The sequence below is a fragment of the Acromyrmex echinatior genome, chromosome 3 (assembly GCF_024713525.1).
Source record: "Acromyrmex echinatior isolate Ae372 chromosome 3, ASM2471352v2, whole genome shotgun sequence".
Classification (NCBI taxonomy): domain Eukaryota; kingdom Metazoa; phylum Arthropoda; class Insecta; order Hymenoptera; family Formicidae; genus Acromyrmex; species Acromyrmex echinatior.
In genome coordinates, this window is record NC_141854.1 from 4,649,574 (window position 1) to 4,675,283 (window position 25,710).

A 25,710-nucleotide genomic window follows, 5' to 3' on the forward strand; every position below is an offset into this window, starting at 1 on the left:
CCAATCTGATACTTACAACTAGAAACCTTCTAATAAGAGTCACACATGAGAAAATCGCGCATTGATTGGTCCGCTATGTTTCAGAAATTCCCGCCCTGTATTTGAATATAATGTATATTCGTGTTACTTTTAAATTTCAACAATATAATTAAAATATTTTAAAAATATTATCAAATAAAATTCTTATATTATGTGTCAAAATAATGCGAGAAGAATTATTTAGTTTAACTTTCTTTTACAAAATTATTTAAAAAATTTGAAGATTTGATTTAGTATCTTGAAACAAGGTTAAAATTACACAAGTGAACAAGTTTAATGAAATATTTTATATTTCATTAATACCTAATAAAAAAATTTACAATTAGCCTGTGAAATAAATATGATGGAATCTGTGCATAAAATATTACATAGCTACATCTGAAAACTATGTTTGCAATAGCGCAGAAGGATTGGTTTTATGTGTATAATAATAATCAGGAAATAGAATTACATTGCATTATATTGTTTGTTGTATCCCGCATAGCATTTTAGATTTCAAATACATAACAGATGTATGAAATTTGGAATTAAAGTTGCTATATAGCAGATACATAGCAATATGAACACCATAGAGCTTATACTACTGGAGAGGGAATCCGGACGTCGAGCTGTGAGCAAGATCTAAAGGAAATATCTTTCTATTCTTTTCTATCGTCTTTTAGGCATGTGTCTTCTCACATGCGCAGAAAGAAGAAAAGTTATTGAGCAGAACCCCTATTCTTAAAAAAGATGTGTTCCCTTTTTACTGGCAACAATCATGACGTCACAACAATGCACTGCCGCAGACGTTCCAAAATTACTGTAGTACTGCCAGTACTACTGTATTTCGGAACGACTTTGCAGTAGACTGACAGTGTAAACAGACATGGATAAACGTACTAAATTATCAATAAATTTTGAACGAAAATAGCAGCGATAATTCTTCCGAAGAAGATGAACTAATTGTGGGATTACCATTTCAAGCAGTTTGACCTCGTGTTAAAAACTATATGGACACAGTTAATAAATATTCAAATGTGGAATTTAAAAGTCATTTTCGGTAAAATGAATATATGTGCATCTTCTGCAATTAAATATAATGTATATATTTTTTTATTTCTTGGATCGAATATTTCGACGCATTGTGCTTCTTTAAGTGACGCCATATTGCACAGTAATTGCCTCACCTCGAAAGCCGCAGTAGTCGCAGTGGCAATATGCCTATTATTTATGACGTCATTGAGGGAATTATACCCGTATTCATAAGGTACGGTCAACGCGATGCTGCAAACGCTTTGAAGCGTTTTTTAATTGGTTTGTAAAATTCTTTCTTCTAATTGATCCATCAAATACTTCAAAGCATTTGTAGCAAGACATTGACCACAGCCATAGTTCTTCCTTATTTTAAGAATGGAAGAAGCCTCTATGAAGGATTTCTCGATTCTCCAAAGCCTCCTTGTTTCATAAACGGATCTCAAGTTTGCCTTCCCGAAAAAAGGAATATTTTAGGGATTTTAGTAACCTACTGAGGATAATATGTCATAAGATATAGTACATGCATACTTAAAATCGTGAATTACGAATAATAAAGATTATAAAGGCATTGTTGATTAAAAAAGATCGTGATTAAGCATTTTGCGACAATAATAGCATTGACAAAAATAAAATTAATAGCGAATTTGATTGGACACACTCATTGCGCACTGATGCACATTAAAACCGCCGTACATACACAAATAATATATATGTTTATAAATAAACATGGAAATCGATTAAATTATGAAATATTCAATATATTTTATTGTACTGTCAAGTAAAATATGTATTTCGTAATTCAAAATATTTGTATTTTATTTTTATACTCAAATTAAATCAGTGTACAATGGCTTTAATATATAATACAGTGCTTCCAATCGGATTCGTCATAATATTATTCGAAGAAGGAGAAAATACTTTTGATGTTTATTTCTGAAAAAAAAACTATTGGAAATAATTATATCATGCGACAGATCTAAATTAAAAGCTATCGAAAATAAAAAAACCAGTGTGACGAAAATTTGGTGGTTTGATTGGTTATGAAGGCTGCATCTCCTCTTCAAGGAAACTCGTAACCTTCCTTGAGAAAAGAAAGCTAATAAGGCTCCTTGTTTGGTCAAAGAAGGTTTATGAAACGTGAAATAAGGAACAAGAAATCCTCATTTCTCAAGGAAGGACTATGAAAACGGATATTAGACGTTGTCGCAGCGTGCTGCATAGTAAAAGCGGAACAATTTTTCAGTACTGCCAGTACTGACAGTGTATATCGGAACACATCGAAAGTATCGCATACGAAAAACTATGTATATGTAATACATACTATAGCATTTCCATAGTTTTTTGTATGCGATACTTTTCGAGAATAGGTGCGTTCGGCATTATAAATCTTTGCATAAACATATGCATAAAGAAAATTATCCAATTATATTTCACGAGCGTCTTCATATGAGAAATGCAATTAAATAATTTTCTTTATGCATACATTTATACGACTATGCATGTGTGGACTATGTTTGTGTGGATTTATCCTTATTTTGAGATTATCTTAAGTACAATCTTAAGATGTCAAAGAGTTGTATTAGCATCTTAAGACAATCTTGAAATAAGAACAGACTATGAATATCGCCAGCTTGTCATTCTTCTCGGCTTCAGTCGAATGTACAGGGATTGTAGGCCTATGTAGACCATGCTCTCAAAATGTCGAATAAAAGTGATGGTAATGTTCTTAGTGCTTGCACTTTACATTTTCGTACATGAGTTGAACGAGACATGAATGACGATATAACAACGTTATTATAAGAAAATAAATGAATAAATTGAAATATATGTTTATTATAATAATAAATTTTAAAATTATAAAACTGTTCATTATTACATATTTTAAGAAAATAAAGCACATAAAGTGTTATTTACTCTCTAATCTCAAAATAATGTTTGTGACAGTTTATTAATTATTATTAGTAATTATTACAAATAAAAGTACTATTGTAAAATGCAATTTATTTACAGGGTACAAGATGACTTATTGTTGTGTACCCAAATATTTGTATTGTATACCCCAGTATTTCATATCAATGGCTGCGTTCAGTAGAATACAACAGTTTTGCAACCGTTTTATGATTCTCTGCTGAGATTGGATCATTCTTCTTGATCTAAATGCATAATTCAATCAGCGCGAAGGAAACTTCCAAAAACAGTTACAAAATAAATGTTCTGCTGAACGCAGCCAATAAATGATGTTTTGCATTATTTCATGTTTACAAGTTTTTCAATAAGCGTGCCATTTCCTCACATCGTGCTGCCATAGTGAGGACAAGCTAACATGAATCAATCGAAAGTATTGTATGATCAGATGGCCAGACTCTGTTATTCTAGGCCTATGCTCCTTCAGTAATATGTGTTTTAAAAGCAAGAAGCATTAGGAACTCCGCACAATAAAAGGAACAGGAAATAAAATTTCAACTTATCAGAAATAATGTATTGTGGAATATACAGCTTCTATATAGGTTGAAATTCTTATTCTTTATGTTCCTTATTCCTTTTATATTATGCGAAGTTCCTAAATTTGACATTTGAGCGACAGATTTGATATGTTGTTCGTATTTTTCACGTGTCACTTACAGCATTAATACGCTGAATTAAACAGTTATTAGGTTATTCTGATTGCATCGAATTCTTTATCTGGATTAGCAAAAAAAAAAAAGAGAATAAATCAGGTTATATATGGGCTGATTAAAAAAAAACGTTTGTCCTTAAAGTATTATATTCCTGACTCTAACATGATTTTTCCTTTGCGAAAATTTTATCTGAAGCTGAATTTTCAAATTACAAGAAGAAATAATTAGCGTAGAGAAGAGGACAGGAGACGCCTACAGTTAGACACGAGTAGAGTTCCTCTAATAAGAGTTATGCCAGTGATGATTTTTGATTGATTCCTTCATATTCAGGGAACAAAAGCAATAGTAAGACAGAGAAAAAGCGATAGTAAGATAGAGAAAATATTGTAGCTTGTTGCTTTCTCACTCTATCTCATACTCATGTTCCCTATTAATGGCGGACGCGCACGCGAGCAAGACAGGTGTCGTAACTCTTACTAGAGAAAGGGTTTGAACACAAAAATTGTCTCACTTAACACTTACTTAGACTTGAATTGTAGACATAAGTAACAATCTTTCATGTATGACATACAACTTATTGCCGTGTCTCCATGAGATGGAAATAAATCGTACGTCACTAAAGCGTTACTTACCTCTATAACTTAAGTCTCTAAGTAAGTTACGACAATTCTTGTACTCAGACCTGATAGATGCGAGCGCTTTACTTGCGCGGGGCTCATACTGATCGAACGCATTCACACGTTCATAAAAACACATTTCTTCTTACTTTTCCCCATCATTTGAAATATAATTTCGTTAAATTATAAATTAGAGTGATGAAATTAAAATGAATATTGAATTTGAGTATTGGATTGTTTTTCAATTACATTAATAAAATTGTTAGAAAAATGTACTAAAAGAGCAAAATTAGACAATAATTACGTGCGCTAAGCACGTAATTAAAACTATTATTGACATACAAATCTAACAATTATTTCAGTATGTTGAATTTTAAGAGCGTTTCTTACAATTCGATGTATCGAAAACTCGTTAGACTTAATTGTATGTCAATAGGCGCAAATGTACAATATTTGACGCAATTATTGTTCAATTTCTCACTTTTACAAAAATTTCTCTACTTTTATCTATGCTATTGCGCTCGTAACATTTATTACATACTTATGAGAAGTCTTAAATTAGAGGCTCCACATAATAAAAGGAATAGGGAACAGAGAACAGAGAATAAGAATGTCAACCTATCAAAAATCATGTATTGTGGAATACACAGTTTCTGATAGGTTGAAATTTTTATTCTCTATTCTCTGTCCTTGTTCCTTTTATTATGCGAAGCCCCTTATGAGAAACGCGATCGCGCTTCTTAGTAGTCAAAGAGTTGTGAATATTTAAAACAAAAACGTAAGTCAAATACATTTTAAAAGCTTATTATCTTAATTATAAAATTGTTATTACCTTGTAGATGTTCAATGATTCCATTTTGTTCTAGTTTCTTGAAACAGTCAGAGGAATAAATTTGGATGTATCGTAATAGTGCTCGACACAACGATTTAAATCGTTGTGTTGTAAATCACTTTCTTCACTTAAATATTAAATGCCTTTAAGTAGATCTTAATAAGTCACGTTTTCACGATGAAATTCTTCTTTTATTAATTGTCACGTTTCACGTTTCAGTCACTATGCAGTGAGTGCATGTATCACGAAGACACATGAACTGCACTCACTGCAGTTGCACCTACAACTAAGAAAGTCAATCAGCTGCTTGCCGCACGTAAAACACATGTTGTATTGTTATACGGACTTAGAGACGTATTTCTTTCTTTGTGTGATTTTCAATCGCCGAATAATCAATCGTTTGTCAGTTTAATTAATAAATCAATTAATAAATTGTTTTATCAAGTGAATCGAAGTGCCAATATGTTGAAACGTGACAATTTATAAAAGAAGAATCTCATCGTGAAAACATGTGACTTATTGATATCTACTTAAAGGCATTTAATATTTGAATGAAGAAAGTGATTTACAGTAAACCGTTGTGTCGAGCACTGTTACGGTACATCCAAATTTATTCTTCTGACTGTTTCAAGAAACTAGAGCAAAATAGAATCATTGAACATCTACAAGGTAATAACATTTTTATAATTAAGACAATAATAAGCTTTTAAAGTGTATTTGGCTTACATTTTTATTTTAAATATCATAATTCTTTGACTACTAAGAAGTGTGATCGCGTTTTTCATAAGATTTCTCATAAGTATGTAATAAATGCTATAAACGCGATAGCATAGATAAAATTGTTAGAGAAATTTTTGTAAAAGTGGGAAATTGAACAATAATTACATGCTACAAGTATTGTAACGCCTATTGACATACAATTAAGTCTAACAAGTGTTCGATACATCGAATTACAAGAAACGCTCTTATTCGACGTACTGAAATAATTGTTTGATTTGTATGTCAATAATAGTTTTAATTACATGCTTATCGCACGTATTAATTAAAACATAATTATTATCTAATTTCGTTCTTTTAGTACATTTCTCTAACAATTTTATCAATGTAATTGAAAAACAATCCGATACAAAAAGGGTTCAATATTCATTTTAATTTCATCACTCTAATTTATAATTTAACGAAATTATCATATTTAAAGTATATGAAAGACAAAGAGATAGTGTAATAGAGGGGAAAAGTAAGAAGAAATGTTTTTATAAACGTGTAAATGCGTCCGATCAGTATGCGCTTCGCGCGTAAAGCGCTCACGTCTAACTATGGATGCCGCTCCTGCTCGTCTTCTCTACACGGCCTGTGATACGCTATTTCTTCTTGTAATTTGAAAATTAAACTTCAAACAAAATTTTCGCAAAGGAAAAATTATCTTAGAATAAAGTCAAGAATGTGACACTTTAAGGACAAGCGTTTTTTTCTGAATCATCCTGTATATCGCAGTCAACGGTGATCAACACGGACACTGTCAATAGCATTTGAACGTTTGATGCTTGTAGTTGAAATTGTTTAAACTTCAGCCGCTGGAATAAAAATGCATTCTCGTGCAAGCATCAAAATGCCTTTTTATGCTGACGCTCGACGCTCATTTTCAGCCTCAAAATAAGTCACGTGATAAAAATTGATATTCGTCAATTTCAATCACGTGACTTATTTTAACAAAATGAGCATCAAGCGTCGACATGAAAAAGCACCTTCAATCGTCAAGCAGCGAAAGCAGTAATCAATTAGTTGGGCGATACTGGCAATGGTGTAAAAAATATTTTTTACGCTACTGTAAAAATCGCTTCATTGATTGGTGGCTACTTCCGCTGTTTGACGTTTGAGGATAAATCCACACAAACTTACATAACCGCATAAATGTATGTATAAAGAGAATTATCGAATCGCATTTCTCTTATAAATACGTACGTAAAATGTGATTGGATATGACGGGGAGCACATAACACATAATGCATAAAAAAATGAAGCAATCAAAATCCTTTATTTCCTTCTTTTTCATATAATAAAGGACTTTGATTGGTTTATTTTCTTATGCTTCATGTTTTAAGCGTTATGCAAAAGTCTGCGCTCCCTGCTTAATTTTCATTATGCATACGTTTATGCAGCTATGCAAGTTACGTGGATATACCCTAACGCTTGCATGTAAATGCACCTTTAAAGCAGATTCTGCATTAGTTATAAGCTGATCGCAAGTTTATTACGACAGCCAATATGAAGCGTTAATTTCAAAATGCAAGCTTCAGATTGGCTGTCGCATCAAACTTGTGATCGGCTTGCAAAAACTAGGTGAAATAGGTGCGTTCGGCATTGCAAATCGGAAGCGTCCATTTGCTTTTTTACCTCAAAAATCATTCAGCAGCTCACATCTTTCTGCTAATGTCATCTCATTTTCGGTATTAACATTTCTAGAGTCAATCGAACTGCTTGATCCGGATTTAAAGATCGAGCTCACAGAGCTAATGCAAATTTTCGCCTAAATTAAATTCATAATCTGTATTTATGATAATGTATCCAATTGATTCGTTAACACATACATTCATCTCTTTTAATACTTCTATTTTATAAATATTTGAACTGTTATAATGTCTATAAACAAATGCTATTAAATAGAAATTGATGGAGTACATTACGTACAATATTTAACGAGGAAAGTAAGTTTTTAATTCTTTTCCTCTTTATGAATTTGAGGTTACGTATTTGAAAACAAAGAATTTGCTAGTTAATTTAGTTAGTAAAACTTATATTGCATATATAGAATGAAATAAAATCAAATTATATTAATATATTAAAGACTTTAACAAATATAAATCAAGTGCTATAACTTATAAATTTCAAATTATTGAAATTTATTTACAATGTAGTATTTTCTTTTAAAAAACACACCTTGCGAGTCTGCTATATTCATGTGTACGATCTATTTTTAGTATATAAGATTATTATCAGTTTTTAATAAAGCGAAAGATATTTTCAATTAATAGGGTATTTTTATTTATTTCATAAAAATATATAACTTCATTTTATAATCTAATCTTAAAAGACAGTTTACAGCTCTTTATCGTTCGGAATTAATTCTTGGCATCTGGATTGCTCGAAGCTCATGTAATCAAGTTCGCCATCTGCTAACTCGCATCTCAGATCTACAATATAATACAATGCCAAAATATAGAACCGGCTTAAGGCTTTTCATGTTGATGCTCGACGCTCATTCTCAGCGTCAAAATAGATATCAAAATAGATCATGTAAAATTAAAATTAACGCTTGATATTTGTCAATTTCTATCACGTGACTTATTTTTGACGCTGAAAATGATCGTCGAGCGTCGGCATGAAAAGCTACCTTTAAACCCGAATCTTTATATAGATACAACAGCGCTTTGACACAGAGCGCTGATTAGTGAAAAGCCAATTGTGAAGATAAAATTTACTCTCATCGTCCGGATTTTTTATCAATCAGCGTTCGATATCAGAACGCCGTTGCCTGTATGAGGATCCGGGCTAAAGGGCTACATTTTCACATGCTGCTAAAATAAGCAATTGGAGCGACAGATTTGTCGCTCGTTATCCAACGGTTGTAATTTTGTTGTTTGAACAGTTTCAACTACAACTGTCAAACGTTCAAACACTATTGACAGTGCTGACATTGTATCGACCGTGTTGATCATCGTTGACTGCATATGATATACATAACCTAATATATTCTTTTTTTTATTGCTGATCCAGATAGAGGATTCGATGCAATCAGAATAATCTAATAACTATTTAATTCAGCGTATTAATATTGCAAAGAATACTTGAAAAATACGAACATATCAAATATGTCGCTCAAATGTCAAAAACGTTTTTTGCCCTTTTTCGTGTATAAAATTGTCACCTTACACCCGGTTGTACCGACATTATTTTGATTTTAAGCGAAATTTAAAACTCTCTCTATCTTATTTTAAAACTGAAAAGAAACAGGGACAAAGAGAGTTTTAAGCCTCGCTTAAAATTAAAGTAACATTGATGCAACCTAGGCTTAATAGTTTTGCGACAAAAGTCATCACGTGATCTTTTTTGTCGCTGAAAGCCAGTTTGACCAACTCGTGAAAATGCATCTTGAATGACAATTCTAGCCTAGTTTCCACTGAGAGTTTAATCCGGATCAGAATGTAAGAACTAACCAATTACAGTCAAGCATTTCCCTGACGTTCGACTGTAACAGGGCACTCGACTATAGTTGGTTGGTTTTTACATTCTGATCTGGATTAAACCCTCGGTGGAAACTAGGCCTCTGGCCCAATTGCTTAAGCACTATTCGTTTGTCTCTCGGGAGCTGCTCGGGGTCGCTTCGAATGAACCCAGCGTACTTGAAATATACGACTCACACTACGTACGACATCCGTCATACGACATTCATCGTAACAAAACGAACATATTTTATTTTAGCAGTTCGTGAAGATGTACCTTTAGGCAGTAGACAATAAATGTAGCGTTTCGGAGCGTTTCATTGTTCTTGTTTCGTGACAATCGCCGACGTCCTTTCGCACTCTTTTAGGAACGCTAGGAAACATTCGTGATCTGTTCCTGTTCGGTGTTCCGCCTGCTCGCCAATTACAGTTGGTCGTTGGTTCTAATCGTGAGAAAAAAAGGCTCGCGAGCCACGAAAGATTTAGAGCGGTGCTGTATTACACGACGGTGTTAATTATTACGCGATCGAGCGTTAATGCATGATACTGCATATTGACGCATGTATCTACGTATGTACACCGCATTGAGTGACTCGTCGGGTCGGAGTGCAATTCAGTCGATGTAGACTGGAATAGGTCGTGGAACAGGTAACGTAGCACAACCAGGCACTTAGGAGCGGTCAGGAATTTACGCGACTACGCGATATACATTTCACGATAACGTTTAACGAACAGCCGCGTGCCGGCACACATTGATTTACGCGAGCACGGAAATTGGTTATTGAAAAAATGGCGTCCGAAGCAATGCTGAACAAGAACCGAATGATGGTGTTTAAGAACAAAGGCAAAGATCAGGAGGTAAGTGAATCATTATTGCCTATCCACGAGGAAATAATTGAGTTTCTCATGTGATGAAAATTTTTCACTGGAACGAGACGTTCGTCATTCTGCATGATACCACCCTTCCCCTCCTCCCTTTTAAACTCGTGCATGCATTTATAGGAATTATTTCTCCTTCCTCCAGATTTCTCTCTATTCCTTTTCCTTCCGCACCTGTTTTCTTCTTGTTTCTTTTTATTCTTTTTGCATCTATTATCTTTCTTTCCATCTTCCATATTTCTTACATTACCACTTTATCCCTTCATTTTTTCTTTCTTTTCTGTCTCTTACTTTTTTTCTCATTTTACCATTTCTTCGTTTTTCTCTTGTTTTACTTGTTTCTTTTATAATTTATTGGTTTGTTTGCTATTTCATTTTTATAATTATATTCAAATTGTCATATTATATGTAATCATTATGCATTATAATATATATAGTTTGATAGTATTATTTTATTAAGTTATATACATTTGTATTTCTCAACATTTGTTTATCTTGAGATTATACAAATTTTTGATGTATGTATTCATATTAAAATATATGTAAGAATCATTTAATCTTTATTCCATATTCCAATTATGTAAAGTGAATTATTTATTATATTCTATTAAAATGATCAATTTATATATACTTAAATAAACTTGATTTTTTCAACTAAGAGAAACGTCAGTTACAGTCAAAATTAACCTTAAGTGTTAGAATAATAGATTTATTTGTATTTTAAATAAATTTATCTCAGATATATGACTATGCATCGATTACTTTTGGATTACACAATCTAACTGAAATAATAATTGAAGTAATAATAAAACTCCAAATTAATTTAGATCTTTAATTTGATACTAATATTTTAAAATCTGTAAAGAATTTATTATGAAAAATATTTTTATGATTTGAACCTATTTTTTCCATACTTGATTTTTATTCATTTTAGTACAGATTTTTAGTACAGAGACATTTTTACAGATATTTTATAATTTAATATATATTATGAATAATATATATCAGGATTTAAAAATTAGCATAATTTAAAAGAGTAGAAACGTTCATATAATTCTTATAATTTGCATGTACATACTACATTATAAAATTATTTTAAAAAATGATTAATAAAAAAGTTATATAGAATATAATTATATATTCTTCTATTGCTGTAATTTTGTTATTGATACTCCAGTATTTTGGAATCGTGTTAAGAACTAGTGAATTGAATTAATCATTTTTTGAAAACTGATATATTAACTGATATATTACGGATGCATTCGGGGAGACACTCAGTATTATTTGTGTCATTCTATCTTCACTGTTTATTAGACGTAAAACAAAGATAGGTGATACAAATAGCACTGATAGCGCGATTCTCGAATGCAGCCTACATATAATTGTAACTGATATGTTACAATTGTATAACTTAAAATTAATATTTATAGGAAATGAGAAGAAGACGTAATGAAGTGACAGTAGAACTACGTAAAAATAAGCGAGAAGAAACTTTACAAAAAAGAAGAAATGTACCTATCACAGATTCAACAGGTAACATTAAAAACTAAAATTTCTCTTTTTATGCAGTAAGTTGAAATATTACAATAATATATATTATTTTTTCATGTAGATGAAGATGACATTGATAAACAGCTTTCGAAAATCAATTTGGAAGAGTTGGTAGCAAAGGCAGGTAGCTTAGATCCAACAGTACAATTGCAAGCTGTACAATCAGCAAGGAAATTATTATCATCAGATCGTAATCCACCCATTGATCCGTTGATAGATAGTGGTATTTTACCAATCTTAGTTCATTGTCTTGAACAACATAACAAGTAAGAAAAATTTTTTTGTGAAAGTATGCTATATATTTCTTATGTTTTTAGATACTTTTATCATATTACTTGTTTGTTATAATTTTGGAAATATTTTTTTTAATTTATATTTGTTTGTGCGTTAAACTCTATCTTTATGACTATAGAACGTTTATAGAATTATTTTATTAATATAATGTTTTAGCCCATCATTACAATTTGAAGCAGCCTGGGCTTTAACAAATATTGCAAGTGGCACATCGGCCCAAACACAAGCTGTAGTTACTGCTGGTGCAGTACCACTATTTTTACATTTGTTGCTTTCAAGTCAACAAAACGTATGTGAACAAGCAGTATGGGCCTTAGGTATGACACATAATTATTTAAAAAAAGTACTATTTCAGTTAGAATACATACGTTTTTTAAAAATATGTTATTAATTCTTAATTACATGATAGAATCTAAATATTGTAATAAAGGAATTTGTGTTATATAATATATATTTTTATTTATTATAGGTAACATTATTGGAGATGGTCCAGTACCTAGAGACTATGTTATTAAACTTGGTGTTGTAAAACCACTGCTAACATTTATTAAACCAGATATACCTATTACATTTTTACGTAACGTAACGTGGGTTATTGTAAACTTATGTAGGAATAAAGATCCACCACCACCAGTTCAAACCATAAATGAAATTTTACCTGCTCTAAATATGCTTATTCATCATAATGATGTTAATGTAAGTATTATGATTATATAAATATATAAATAATATTTTATTTATAATAAAGGAAGATTCTATAATATAAACTTGTTGCTAATAATTTAATTATAGTGAAACTGGTTAATGTCTATCTTTTAATCTAAAAAATTGCAAAAATTATCATTTATTTCATAAAACTATTTTTCCATTGTACTTTTTAATGTAATAAATAAACTAAATTTTATTTTAATTCATTTTTTACTGATATAAAAGTTATTATTAATTCTAACAATTTTTTAGATTCTTGTTGACACTGTATGGGCCTTGAGTTATTTAACTGACGGTGGTAACCAGCAAATTCAAATGGTTATAGATAGTGGTGTTGTACCTCGTTTAATACCACTTCTTTCACACAAAGAAGTTAAAGTGCAGACTGCTGCCCTCAGAGCAGTCGGCAATATTGTGACTGGTACGGATGAGCAAACACAAACTGTTTTAAATTGTGATGCACTTTCGCATTTTCCAAATTTATTGACTCATCCAAAAGAGAAAATTTGTAAAGAAGCAGTCTGGTTTCTTTCAAATATTACTGCCGGTAATCAATCCCAAGTACAAGCAGTTATAGACGCAGGACTGTTACCACTCATTATTCGTAATTTAGCAAAAGTAAATATACCGTCTTATATAAATAAATGAAGTGTTATTACTACAACTATATATTGTTACATATGTAATGTTATTTACACTTTGTTTTTTTAGGGAGAATTTCAAACACAAAAGGAAGCAGCATGGGCTATTAGTAATCTTACGATAAGTGGTAATAGAGATCAAGTTGCACGACTTATACAAGAGGGTGTTATTGGTCCATTTTGTGATCTTTTGTCTTGTAAAGATACTCAAGTTGTACAGGTGGTATTGGACGGAATTCATAATATGCTTAAACTTGCTGGAGCGCAAGTTGAACATTTGGCTAACATGATTGAGGAATGTGCTGGTAAATATGCTTTATTATATTTCAATAGATTTGTTTTTTTTCCATATATACGATTGAAGTATAACAAATTTAATAATAAGACAAATATGTATGTGTGTTTATATGTATTATATTTTTTTATTTGAAGGTTTGGATAAGATTGAGGCATTACAAAACCATGAAAATGTAGATATTTATAAATTAGCATATGACATTATCGAGCAATACTTTTCAGAAGAGGTGAGACATTATAACTTTTAATAACATTAACATGAATTTTATATAAATTCATTTTTATATAAATTCAAATTACCTCATTAATTTTAGGCGGATGATGCACCATTGACATCGCACGAAGGAGCTTTTGAGTTCGATCAGACGACGAGTATTCCGAGTGAAGGTTTTAAATTCTGAGAGGGTCTCCATTTCTTATCCGATCGTGCCGTCCCCCGACAAACTCCAACACGGAGTCATCTTGCTTTCTCTTTCCTATTTCTACATCTCCTTCCTATTCCAATGAAAGCATAGCAATATGAACTTACTGCTATTGAATCAATGAATTATTGCGTTTGTTCTTACAAACATACAGTGTGATTTATCGACTTTTCCGTATTCGGAAAATTAGAACAAAGCAAAAGAAGAAAGTTATGGAATGAAGGAGTTGGTAACCACTAAATTGAGCATTGAATTTTGATTTTTTTTCTTTCCCTTTTCTTATCATGTATGTTACCTTTATTCTTTTATAATATATGATAAACGCATATTAGCAGTCTTTAGCTGAGCGCAGCTAATTACATAACGTATGTGAGTAAATTATTCTAGAAGTCGAATAACTTCACAATAAGATGTTAAGTTAATGGAAAAAAAAGGATCTATTGTGCTTGATCATGCTGCTCTCCACTCTAACTCAGGACGAGTCTTGGTTAGCGATATTACTTTTATAAAATAATTCGTGTATATTTTAGGCATGTTAAATTTATAATGATATTGATTACTGAATAAATGAATCAATTGATTACTCTTTGCTAGCATAATTGATAAGTATGGATATTTCTGTAAGGAGCAGACAACCAATAAAATTTCAACGGAAATTCGGTACAACTTCGACCATTCATCATTCGATGATTTTATTTTGATTTATTAGTATGAAGTTGGAAGTCAAATGTCTAATTCTCTGTACTAAAATGTCTCTGTACTGATTCTTAGTTACTATGTAACTATTGTTTGGAAAAAAGTATGTAAACTCTGTAAATGGTTTTGCAATTATACATATTTTTTAATTTAATGTCATACAGATATATATATATATATATATATAATTAAGATTCTTCTTTAAATTCTATCGTAGGATCTGCAAATGAATGAACATTATCTGCATACAGTTCCTCTGGAAGTGACTCCTCTGTGATACTTGGTAAATACGTAGGGAAATTCGGTGCTGTTGTAGGTTGCCTCAGAGGAAGCAATGTATCATATATATAACAATAAGTATTAATTTCTCCAGGTATATTGTGTCCCAGAATCCAAATCACATTATACTTGGTATTTATTCGTAAAATCTATAAAACAAATCACATTATCAAAAGAAAGAGTAGTAAACTGTAGTAACGAACTTCTAAAACAAAACTTATAAGCTCAAATTTTAGGATATAAATAACACATACATATACACATTTCTTGTTTTTTAAATATATTTCTTTAATTAGAGATATAATTTACTTACTCGAACACCTCTAATAATACGCCATCTATTACCCATGTGTCCAGGCATTTTAGTGCCAGGCATAACTCGGCTTTTCTCGCCACCCGACCCGATGTTTCCAGGTCTTCTGTGAGTTTTGGTTACGCCATGACTGGCAGGCATCCCTTTAAAGCCCCATCGTTTCATGACACCTTGGAACCCACGATCAATTCTAAAGAAATTAATACGTTTCAATTTTTCGTAAATAATAAAATTAATTGATATGATCATTCTATTTTTTCTTTTTATAAAATAATACATGTAACAATATGACAAGATAAAAATTACTTACGTTTTTCCGCGAATATCGACAATTTCTCCTGGTTTAAAATGTGTAGCAAATAAAGGAGTTCCTGGTTGCAACGCTGCTTCTGGAGATACTATAAATCTTCTTAATACACGTTTTGGCGTAACTCCAGTATCATTAAAAATATTGTAATATTCTTTAGTAATCTATGCAAAAAGATACTTTCAATTTCACATGATATAAAAAAATTATCGCATAATTTTTTAATTACATACTAATTGCGGATCTATATTTTCTGCTCCTACTACAAGACATCCGCGTCTGTTTTTTATTTGGATTGCAGGTTTTTTACTTTTTACTGGAAAAAATTTTTCTGGTGGTATGTATTTTACTATTTCATTATCAACAACCTAAATTAAAATATAGAACATAATTTTATATACATATATATGTGTATATAGAATAAAATAGAAATTAAAATGATAGCAGACTGTGCTTGTTAAAGGCTGCTCCATTTACCTGAAGTAACGTCGAGTTAACTTTTTTCCCATTTTTTAACCATAATGGATACACTCCTATTTTCTTGGCGATTAAACCAGTACGTTTCATACCTTGCTTCCACTGTATAGTAGGTTCAATTAGATCTATTTTCAAAGGAGAAAGTTTTGTTCCAAATCCGATAGTGGATGGGTCATATTTATCTTGAACCACTTCATCAAGAAACTGCTTATTATCTTTTGTTAGCTGTTCATCATACACCTACAATAAAAGTACTTTTATGTATTTTTGTACTATTTTGATATTAAGTATTACATCAAGATAAGAATAAATTATTTATATGCTAATTACATACAACACGTAATGGTTTTGGAAGCCACTCTGGATGACGATATCTAGGTTTCGGTAAATATTTTTCTCGTTTTGGAACAGATGTATTAATACTGCAAGTTTACAAAAATATAAAATGTTATAAAGACACACACACACACACACACATACATATACATATATATAGGAGTAAAACCATAGTGGTATAAATTACTTAATTATGATTTCAAGAAACAAAGATTTTTTTACATATTTACTTCAGTAAACTGCCTCATAAATGACCTCAAGTCAGTAAGTTTAAAAAAATGATCGCTATTGCTTTCATTCCTCCATATATCTATATATTTATTACATTAATATTCTATATAAATTCTATATTAATATTCTATATAAATATATATATGCATATATTAATAAAATATTATCTCAGGTTCTTCGTTTTTATTTATCAAATACAACTAAACTCTTTTATTTACACATCTTGTTTTAATTATTTTGTACTTGTATTTTACCGTTTGTAAATATTATGAAAGCTTAAATAACATTATATTTTATTACAGCTAATTTATAATATTTACAAGTTGAAAATGAAACATCAAGCAAATCATTAACGGATTACATTTTTAAATCATATTTCCGCTTATTTATATAAAGAAATTTACAAGAATTTATCATATAGTACTTTTTATCTCAGGAACATGCAATTTCAATGAAACCAGATATATGTATATTTAAATAATTCAGCACGCGCGTGTAAAGTGAAATATTGTAATATATTTTGCACCTACATACAAAATATTACAAAACAACCATGACATACCTTTGTTTCAAGCATTTGTGAAAAAGTTGAATCCCATTAATCGTCTTTAAAAGCGATGTCATTCTTAATGCGATCTGACAATTATTCTTCTCAAATCACAAATATTAAGTAATTATCAAGTAAACTTAAAAACGGAGTGCTGAGAAGTTCAAATATCAAGGTGCATTCTGAGTCGCATGAATAAAGTCAATAGATTTATAAAGATTGTGTTTCGACAACTGTATTTACTTCTTCTTCTTCTTTGCAAGTAAGTGGCCTCGTCTCCTATCATCGGTATAGCCAGAAACGATGGAGCCGCACCATGCGGCGAGTAGCGAGAGTTAGAGCATGAGTAACGAAGATAAAAATATATTGGTATGATTGAATATGTTGCCCTCTCCACACTAAAGGCCCACGATCGCGAACCGAGCGAGGGAGATTCAAATACGGAGATTGGTGGCTTTGAGTCAGGAGAAGGCGACACATCTTGGCAGAAGGCAGAAGGATGTAAACTACATAGCAACTATTTTTCTTATGGAATTTTCTCTTGGGATACATTGAGTGTAACCTCGCACTATATCAGTTGCGTGTAAGTGCTGCATCAGTGCTGCACTACACAAGTGTACATACACCATGGTGTACACTACTTCATGCTATCGTTTAAGGGACTTCGCACAATAAAAGGAACAGAGAACAGAGAATAAGACCTATCAGATTCAACCTATTTGTGGAATACATAATTTCTGATAGATTGAAATTCTTATTCTCTGTTCTCTGTTCCTTGTTCCTTTTATTATATGGAGCTCCTAATGCTGCTACCGGTTGATTTCCATTTTTACATTTTTAATGTTACACTGGCTCTACACCGTCTCTTTGAGATCGTGTAGCAAAATCCCACTTCGTGCATAAAATTTGCACTATATAGCCACGGAAACACATTACACTGAAGGAGTTCGCCTACCACCAGCCAAGGAAAGACGTTACACTGTTTGAGTGTTGCACTGGTGGACGATAATACAGCCAAGAGAAAACGCTATTAGTATATATAGTACATCCACTTTTCAAGACTGGAGATAATAAATCGATATTTAGTACATATAATTGTGCTACATGTAACACATAAATATCGATTTATCATCTTCAGTCTTGAAAAGTAGACATCATATCGAATCGTTTAAATATCAAATTTAATGCTTTTTGCTCTTTTTCGTATAAAATTGTTGCTCTAATAATTTTGTGACAAAAGACGTCATGTGATCTTTTTTGTCGCTGAAACAGCCAGTTTGAGCAGCTCGTGAAAATATACCTTAAGATATACAGTAAGAATGAGTCAATCACAATCGAGAATTCTTTTGAACTCTTAATTCTAATTGGCTGATTCTTACGGTACATCTTATAATTACTGTTACGTAAGATATGTGCTAAGGCCTAAAAATCCCCTTACCGATTAGGTTAATCGAAGTTGATGAAATCGGCTCTTTAACTTTAAGCGAGACTTAAAATTCTATTTGCTTCGTTTTGAAGCTAAAAAAGACAAAAACAAAGAGTTTAAACCTCGCTTAATGCCGGCTGCAGACCAGCGCGATATTTGTCGCGCGTGACACGCGATATCCAATAAGCGTACAGTTTTATCGATGTTCATCATATATTGAGTCATCTAAAAAGTATCCGCGGTTTTTTGTCACTGATGTGTGTTGATGGTCATATATCTAGTGACAAAGTACCGCGGATACTTTTTAGATGACCCAATATATGCTCATTAAATATCGCGAGTCACACGCGACGAACATCGCGCTGAACTGCAACCGGCATTAAGCGAGGCTTAAAACCCTTTGTCTTTGTCCTGATTACACCAACGTTATTTTGATTTTAAGCAAAGTTTAAAAATCTCTCTTTCTTTTTTCAAAACCGATAGAGAGACAGAAAAGGAAAGAGTTTTAAGTCGCTTAAAATTAAAGTAATGTTGGTGCAAATCAGGCCTTTGTCTCTTTTTGGCTTTAAAACGTAGCAAATAGAGTTAAATCTCGTTTAAAGTCAAACAGTCGATTTCATCAACTCTGATTAATCTAATCGATTGTTACATTGGAACTGAATTACATTTGCTATTCAGTAGAATCGATCAATCATGGTTGACACTTAATCGATCAATTAGCTTAATTGGAGTTGGTGAGATTGAGCCAAAGTAACGTTGGTGCAACCGAGCTTTAGGACTGCCGCAACAGTGACCGTAAGACGTGAACTTAAGCCGATGAGCCAATCAGGATATTGCTTTAGGTCTATGTAATCTAACGAAAATAAAAATAACAGCAAATTTACCCATAACCTCGCGATGAAGTGAATTTCAATCGGTTGAAACTCGCCTCATGAATAAGTTTACTGTTATTTCTCATCGGCTTAAATTTATGTCTTAAGGTTACTGTTACAAAAATTTTGTCTGCGACAGCTCTTAAGGTTTTGCAAATTGATTCTTAAACATTTTTTAATCATAAAATTATATGCATCTTTACTGCATTGTAGTACACATCGGATGAGATATCAATAAATTTTCGTTCTGTACGAACCTTCGCGTGCGCGCGTATGTATGTGTGTGTGTGTATAATATTATATTTAATATTTTATTTAGTAGAAAGAGATAAACTAAAATGAACCATATATGTACGTACGTGCATACATATATGCATTACATTTAACCTTGATACAAGCTTTTGAATCATATTTTCTACTTATCTCTCGTGTCCATTACATACAATGAATTATTTTCTTGTAACGGTGTTCCGTTATCATTAGTTATAAATATATACACATCCCTCTTGCATTTTAAAATCAACGCTTCATATTGACTGTCGCAACTTGTGATAGGCTTGCAACTAATGTAGAACCTTAAAGCATAACACATAAGGCATAAGAAAATGAACCAATCAAAGTGCTTTATTTCCTTCCTTTCCGTAAAATAAAGGACTCTGATTGGTTGATTTTCTTATGTTTTATGTGTTATGTAAAAATCTGTGCTCCCCACTTTATTTCAAGACTGTCTTAAGTAATGTCTTAAAATGCAAATACGGCCCTTTAATTGGTTCGTGACTTCTTAAAACTGTACTTAAGACGATCTTAAGTCGGTTCTACATTAGTTGCAAGCCAATCGCAAGTTTGTTGCGACAGCCAATCTGAACCGTTGATTTCAAAATGCAAGATTGACTGTTGCAACAAACTTGCGATCGGCTTGCAACTGATTGTAGAACCGGCTTAATGTAGAAGCGGCTTTAAATATAAGATTCGATTGTGAATACTGGCTTAAAATGGTCTTGAATATAAGATCTGACTATGAATACCGGCCTACGGATGCTTCCCAGCAAGGACATAGTTAGACACAGTGGCTGCAGTCGATTTGGACGCTCTCGCGCTTGTAATCATCATTTTGTCTTTATCGTTCATTAGACATAAAATAAGAATAGAAGTACTGAAAAGCACTGAAAGCATCCAAATCGACCGCAGCCAGTGAATCATTACATCCTTGTTATTTGCCTACGTTAAACAAGGATGCCATGTAGATAAGAACGCTTATTCGTTAACTTCAACCTGCTCTACTGCAAAAACTATTTGTCGGACGCAATTTTGTTAAAGAAAAAAGTTATTTGTTTTAACATAAAGTATCACGTCTTAATCTCCGGATGCGGGAATTTTGGATCATCTTGTATATATATATATATATATATATATATATATATATATATATATATATTAGATGTTGGAATTAATTCGTAGTGTTTTTTAATGAAAGAATGTTATTTATTTCACATGAGCATTAAAAAATACATTAATGAAAGTACTTCCCATCACTTGTAAAACGCTACGAATTAATTCCAACACCTAATATATATATATATATACATATATAAGCAAAAATAGGCAAGAATAAGCAAGAATATGAGATATAATATTATATATCTTTGCTCTAAGTAAAAAAGCAATGAGATTTTAAAAATAGATTTTTTAGTCTTCTACATAAAATATAAACAAAAAACTTAGTAAAAAAATAAAATATTAATTTAATTATAAACTAAAAGATATTTTATTTTTATTTTCTAATCAAATTTCTATATTCTTTTAATATTTTTGTTTGCATTTTTCGTTTTTGTAACATTCACGCATTCGTTCAATTTTCAAAATATTGTTAATTTCATGCTGTAATATATCTATAGATATATCTGCATTTATTATGACATTTTTTTTCGCACCATGAAATAATAGTCTTTACTGCAATTACATGTATAATAATTTTATGTATATTAATATGCTCATTACATTTATTAGAACCCATGTCCAACTTCCAAAAAATTCTAGTATTTTTAAAATATTTCATCGATGAGCTCTAGTTTTCAATAACTTATTAATTATACGTGTAATTTGCTTTGTATAAACTAGAAAATCATTGGTTCTTAGGTTATTTTCAATCGGTAACAATAACAAACTTCTTTAAGAATAGATTTAATAATTCCTTCCTGACTATCTAATAATGATGCAGTTATTGATTCCTCGGCAACATTATCTTCCGTAATTAATTCAGATACATCATCTTTATCGTAATTTTGTATGTTAATGTTATCTTCTAAACATTTTTCCATAATCAATAATAGAGGAGATTCATCATTAGAAACTTCGCAATTATCGCCAATTATAGAAACTAATTTCATATTACTAACAAATAAAGTAAAAAATGATTTTTCAAATTGCCGAGGATTTATATATTACGAGCAGAATGACTTCTAATCTAACCAAAAAAAATTTTCTAAGAACTCCTGATTAATGTAACTTGCATTTAATTTGTTAAAATCATATTTCTCATGAACAATCTGCCATAATTTTTGAAAACCATTAATAGTGGAACACCAGTTTACTAAAGTTAGTACCGATTTTACAATTTCAGGGGAAACTTTATACCCAGTATAGGACATATTAAATATACTTTTTGCTTTCACTCAAAATTCATGGTGATCATTATTTTCCATTATTGGACCAAATAATTCATTATTATCCTTTTTATCACCTCCATTTACGGAATCGAATAAATCATTGAACAAGTTAACTGTTTCCGCTGTCGCAATTCCTTCTTCGATATTTATTTTATATTTCTTATCCTCTATGGTCGTAACACCTATAAAAACACATTTTTATATAAATACTTTTTTCTTTAGATTATAAAAATTTATTTTTGATATATGCAATTAGAGTACATTTATAATTGTAGTATTATTTTAGTATATTAATATTTTCTTCTCTTTTATTTCGTATATTTTTATATTTTTATATTATATAATAATTTTTTATGTTATTTTTTTCTTTTAATTATCTGTGTATTTACAATTTGATCTTACCAATGTTTCAATGATACTAGTCATGATTCCACTAAGGACTTGTGTTGTATATTTTACACAAATTTTCTTAATTTTGTCTTCAATTATATGTTCCGCTGTTAATTTTTTTAATTGTGATCGAATTGTATTAATTTTTCGATCCATTATTCATGCCGTTTTTATTATGTCTCATGATGTTGTTTTATCTGGTTTATTGTATTTCTAACTGATTAGATTCTTTCGTTAATAAATTAGTCCTTATAACTTTAATAAGATATGGTGGATTAAATAATGGAATAATTTCGTTGTATTGCAACTTCAAAAGTTTGACCTATTAACAAAGATGAAAATAAATTAAAATTGTTGCAACATGTTTCAAATAAAATAAGTACAATAAATATAATAACTTACATCTTGGTCTATTTTGTAAATTCTACTTCATATACGAGTATAAGTATGTAATAATACATTTTTTATCACTGTTACGTTCGACGAGCCTTGATCGCATACAATTGCAATAATGTGAAAGCCTGCATTCACTATTTCTTTTATATGTTCTTTCATACAACGAATTAATTGTGGAGTCTTTGTTTGTTTATCACAAAAATTATATAAAATTGGCATTTTCCAGTTAGAATTTAATTCCCGTATAAAAATTAAAACATGATCGGCGATTTTTCTTGTGCAATTATTGTCCCAATCTTCAAGACCATATATTACTTCTTTTCCAACATCATGTAAGTTTAGGTTGTATAGATATCTCATCTCATATAAGAATGCACCTTATCTTTTATTGACATATTGTGAGCTATATTTTTCAAATGTTTCAAGATAAAAGGATTTAATCTGGAGGATAGAAGTATCTTATGTAACATTAATTGCAATGTTTGTATTGACGGAATTTCTTCAAAAATATTTCTTAAACTATTGTATGCACACTTTCCTATTGTTTTATACAACATTAATGAGAACGCTTTTTGTTTTGCATTATATCGTTGCTCCTAGAGAGTGTAAAACATTATTATTTTATATAATATTATTATTTTATATATAAGTAAATAACTTATAACTGCAAATCTAAAACTACAACAGAAAAATTAAATACAAAATACTACAATAAATAACGTGTTCAAGCTTAAAAAAAAAGCATTATTAAGTGTTATGCTGATCGGCATTTAGGCTGCGCGCGGTGAAATAAGGAATCAAACTGAAAATCGGCCAAAATGTGTAATTAAATCCTAGCACTGCTTTATTACATTGATTCTAGTAGTAGTCATAAGGTAACTAGCGCATCATTCAATGTGTCATTAATAATCACATTAAAATTGTTTACTTTTCTATATAATAAAATATCAAAACATCGATATAAACTAAAAGCCAATAATAAAAAGTTATGAGGAGTATACCTTTAGTTTACATTTTAAATTAATTTTGATTATATCCAAAAAGATTCTTTGTACAGATGAGAAATCTGATATTATTTTTTCTCACTTATTTTCCTTTCGCAATTTATTAATTCATTTACATTGCTTGCAGATTTGAATCTTTCTTTTATATAATAGTTTTTTAACTTGTCTCAATTTCCATATTTCTACATACTTGATTCGAAAATGATGATTGTATATTGACTTGCTTGCACTTTGGCTTTAGCATTACACCAGAATGATGAATATTTACATTTTCAAAATTTGAAATAATACTAGTATTAGTTGTATCTTGTTCAGTTAATATTGATAGTAATTGCTGAATATCTACATCTTCTAAATTTGAAATAATAGTACTAGTATTATCTTATTCATTTACTATGGATAGTTATTGCAAAGTTGGAAGTGCTCAATCTTTTAAATTTCGCCGTGCTGTGTGTTGTGTGTTTTGTGTGTGTGTGTGTGTGTGTGTGTGTGTGTGTGTGTGTGTGTGTGTGTGTGTGTTTGTATAGCTTATAATATAATAATCAGTAAAATGTAATGTACAAATCCTCAAGTTACTTAATTTTCGTGAGAATGCATCTGTAATATAAAAAAATATATTTGTAAATTTATATTAATATATAAATATATGAGTATGTATATCAATATCATTCAAGATTTGTAATTATATGGACTAATAAATTGTTTTGACTTGTGTATTCATGCTTATTAAGTATTATCCTTATTCTTTTTCCATTAAGAAAAAGAGAAGCAATAGATACAACGCATGTGAACTCAATATCCAGAATTATAAATCTTGAACAATAAACACAAATATTTCATTTAAACACTTTCAATTATACTATATGTCTTGAAAAAATATCTTGACCAATTTACATATATAATAATTATATTTTTATGAAAATATTTATAAATATTTAAATACAATAGAGAATGCTAATGAATGGTCAAAGTTAGATATTTGTATAATATAATATAATATTGTATTGAATAATATTATACAATATATATTTTTTGTTTTAAATTTAATATATGATTGCGCGCCAAAACATTCGGATATTTCTATAATAAATCAGTTTATCTCAGATAAGACTGTGCGCTAGAACCTTCGGACTTTCAACATAATCAATCTGAGACGCTAATGATTTATTTATAAATTTATAAATATTTATAAATACACATTCATTTTTTATTAAACTTATCAATCAAATCAGTTCGTTTAATTGTTCCTAGCCATTTTTGGCTCTTTGTGAATTTTTGGGAAGTCTATGTGACGGAATAGAACTTGTATCAGATTTGCATTGGGGCACAACATCTCCGTATCATCTTAATTTAATTTATTAACCTATTCAACAAAAACTGTAACAACTGATTTTAATATTATTTGAGCTCTTGTAAACTATAATTTTTAATTATAAATAAAAAATTAAAAAACAATAAATAAAAAGATAAATAAAATAAAAGATAAATAGAATAAAAGAATAGTAGGGAAAAAGTATTATATAAATGAATATATTTTATATACAATAAGATAGGAAACAATATTTTATATACTCTGTGATCAAAAAATATTCAAACTTTACTTTTTAAAAATCGCGAGAAAACTGTAAATCAAATCCG

At 30.5% G+C, this 25,710-nt stretch overlaps 2 protein-coding genes and 1 pseudogene across 2 annotated transcripts; 1 reads left to right on the forward strand and 2 right to left on the reverse strand.

Moving 5' to 3' along the window:
- Window positions 1-9,724: 9,724 nt before the first annotated feature.
- Kap-alpha3 (karyopherin alpha3) lies at window positions 9,725-14,731 on the forward strand. The gene is made up of 9 exons (XM_011050950.2): window positions 9,725-10,198; window positions 11,650-11,752; window positions 11,832-12,036; window positions 12,221-12,381; window positions 12,534-12,760; window positions 13,025-13,390; window positions 13,484-13,718; window positions 13,846-13,937; window positions 14,025-14,731. The coding sequence occupies exons 1-9, from the start codon at window positions 10,130-10,132 to the stop codon at window positions 14,109-14,111; spliced, it is 1,545 nt and encodes a 514-aa protein (XP_011049252.1). The 5' UTR covers window positions 9,725-10,129; the 3' UTR covers window positions 14,112-14,731.
- Window positions 14,732-14,949: 218 nt separating this feature from the next.
- mRpL3 (mitochondrial ribosomal protein L3) lies at window positions 14,950-17,655 on the reverse strand. The gene is made up of 7 exons (XM_011050949.2): window positions 17,334-17,655; window positions 16,539-16,626; window positions 16,205-16,444; window positions 15,961-16,095; window positions 15,731-15,891; window positions 15,421-15,610; window positions 14,950-15,256 (listed from the first exon to the last, which is right to left on the reverse strand). Exons 1-7 carry the CDS (start codon window positions 17,393-17,395, stop codon window positions 15,017-15,019), a joined length of 1,116 nt encoding a protein of 371 aa, XP_011049251.2. The 5' UTR covers window positions 17,396-17,655; the 3' UTR covers window positions 14,950-15,016.
- A 5,243-nt stretch (window positions 17,656-22,898) lies between these two features.
- On the reverse strand, window positions 22,899-24,316 carry LOC147910141 (uncharacterized; annotated as a pseudogene).
- Between the last annotated feature and the right edge of the window lie 1,394 nt (window positions 24,317-25,710).

What these genes read in the sequence shown, in the direction of transcription:
- mRpL3 (XM_011050949.2), bottom strand. Translation starts at nt 17,395, where the DNA reads ATGACATCGCTTTTAAAGACGATTAATGGGATTCAACTTTTTCACAAA. An exon ending in TTCCAAAACCATTACGTGTT is followed by an intron (nt 16,445 to 16,538) that starts GTATGTAATTAG and finishes CTTTTATTGTAG; the next exon opens with GTGTATGATGAACAGCTAAC. An exon ending in AAAATATAGATCCGCAATTA is followed by an intron (nt 15,892 to 15,960) that starts GTATGTAATTAA and finishes CTTTTTGCATAG; the next exon opens with ATTACTAAAGAATATTACAA.
- Kap-alpha3 (XM_011050950.2), top strand. Translation starts at nt 10,130, where the DNA reads ATGGCGTCCGAAGCAATGCTGAACAAGAACCGAATGATGGTGTTTAAG. An exon ending in TGTCTTGAACAACATAACAA is followed by an intron (nt 12,037 to 12,220) that starts GTAAGAAAAATT and finishes ATAATGTTTTAG; the next exon opens with CCCATCATTACAATTTGAAG. An exon ending in ACAAGCAGTATGGGCCTTAG is followed by an intron (nt 12,382 to 12,533) that starts GTATGACACATA and finishes TATTTATTATAG; the next exon opens with GTAACATTATTGGAGATGGT.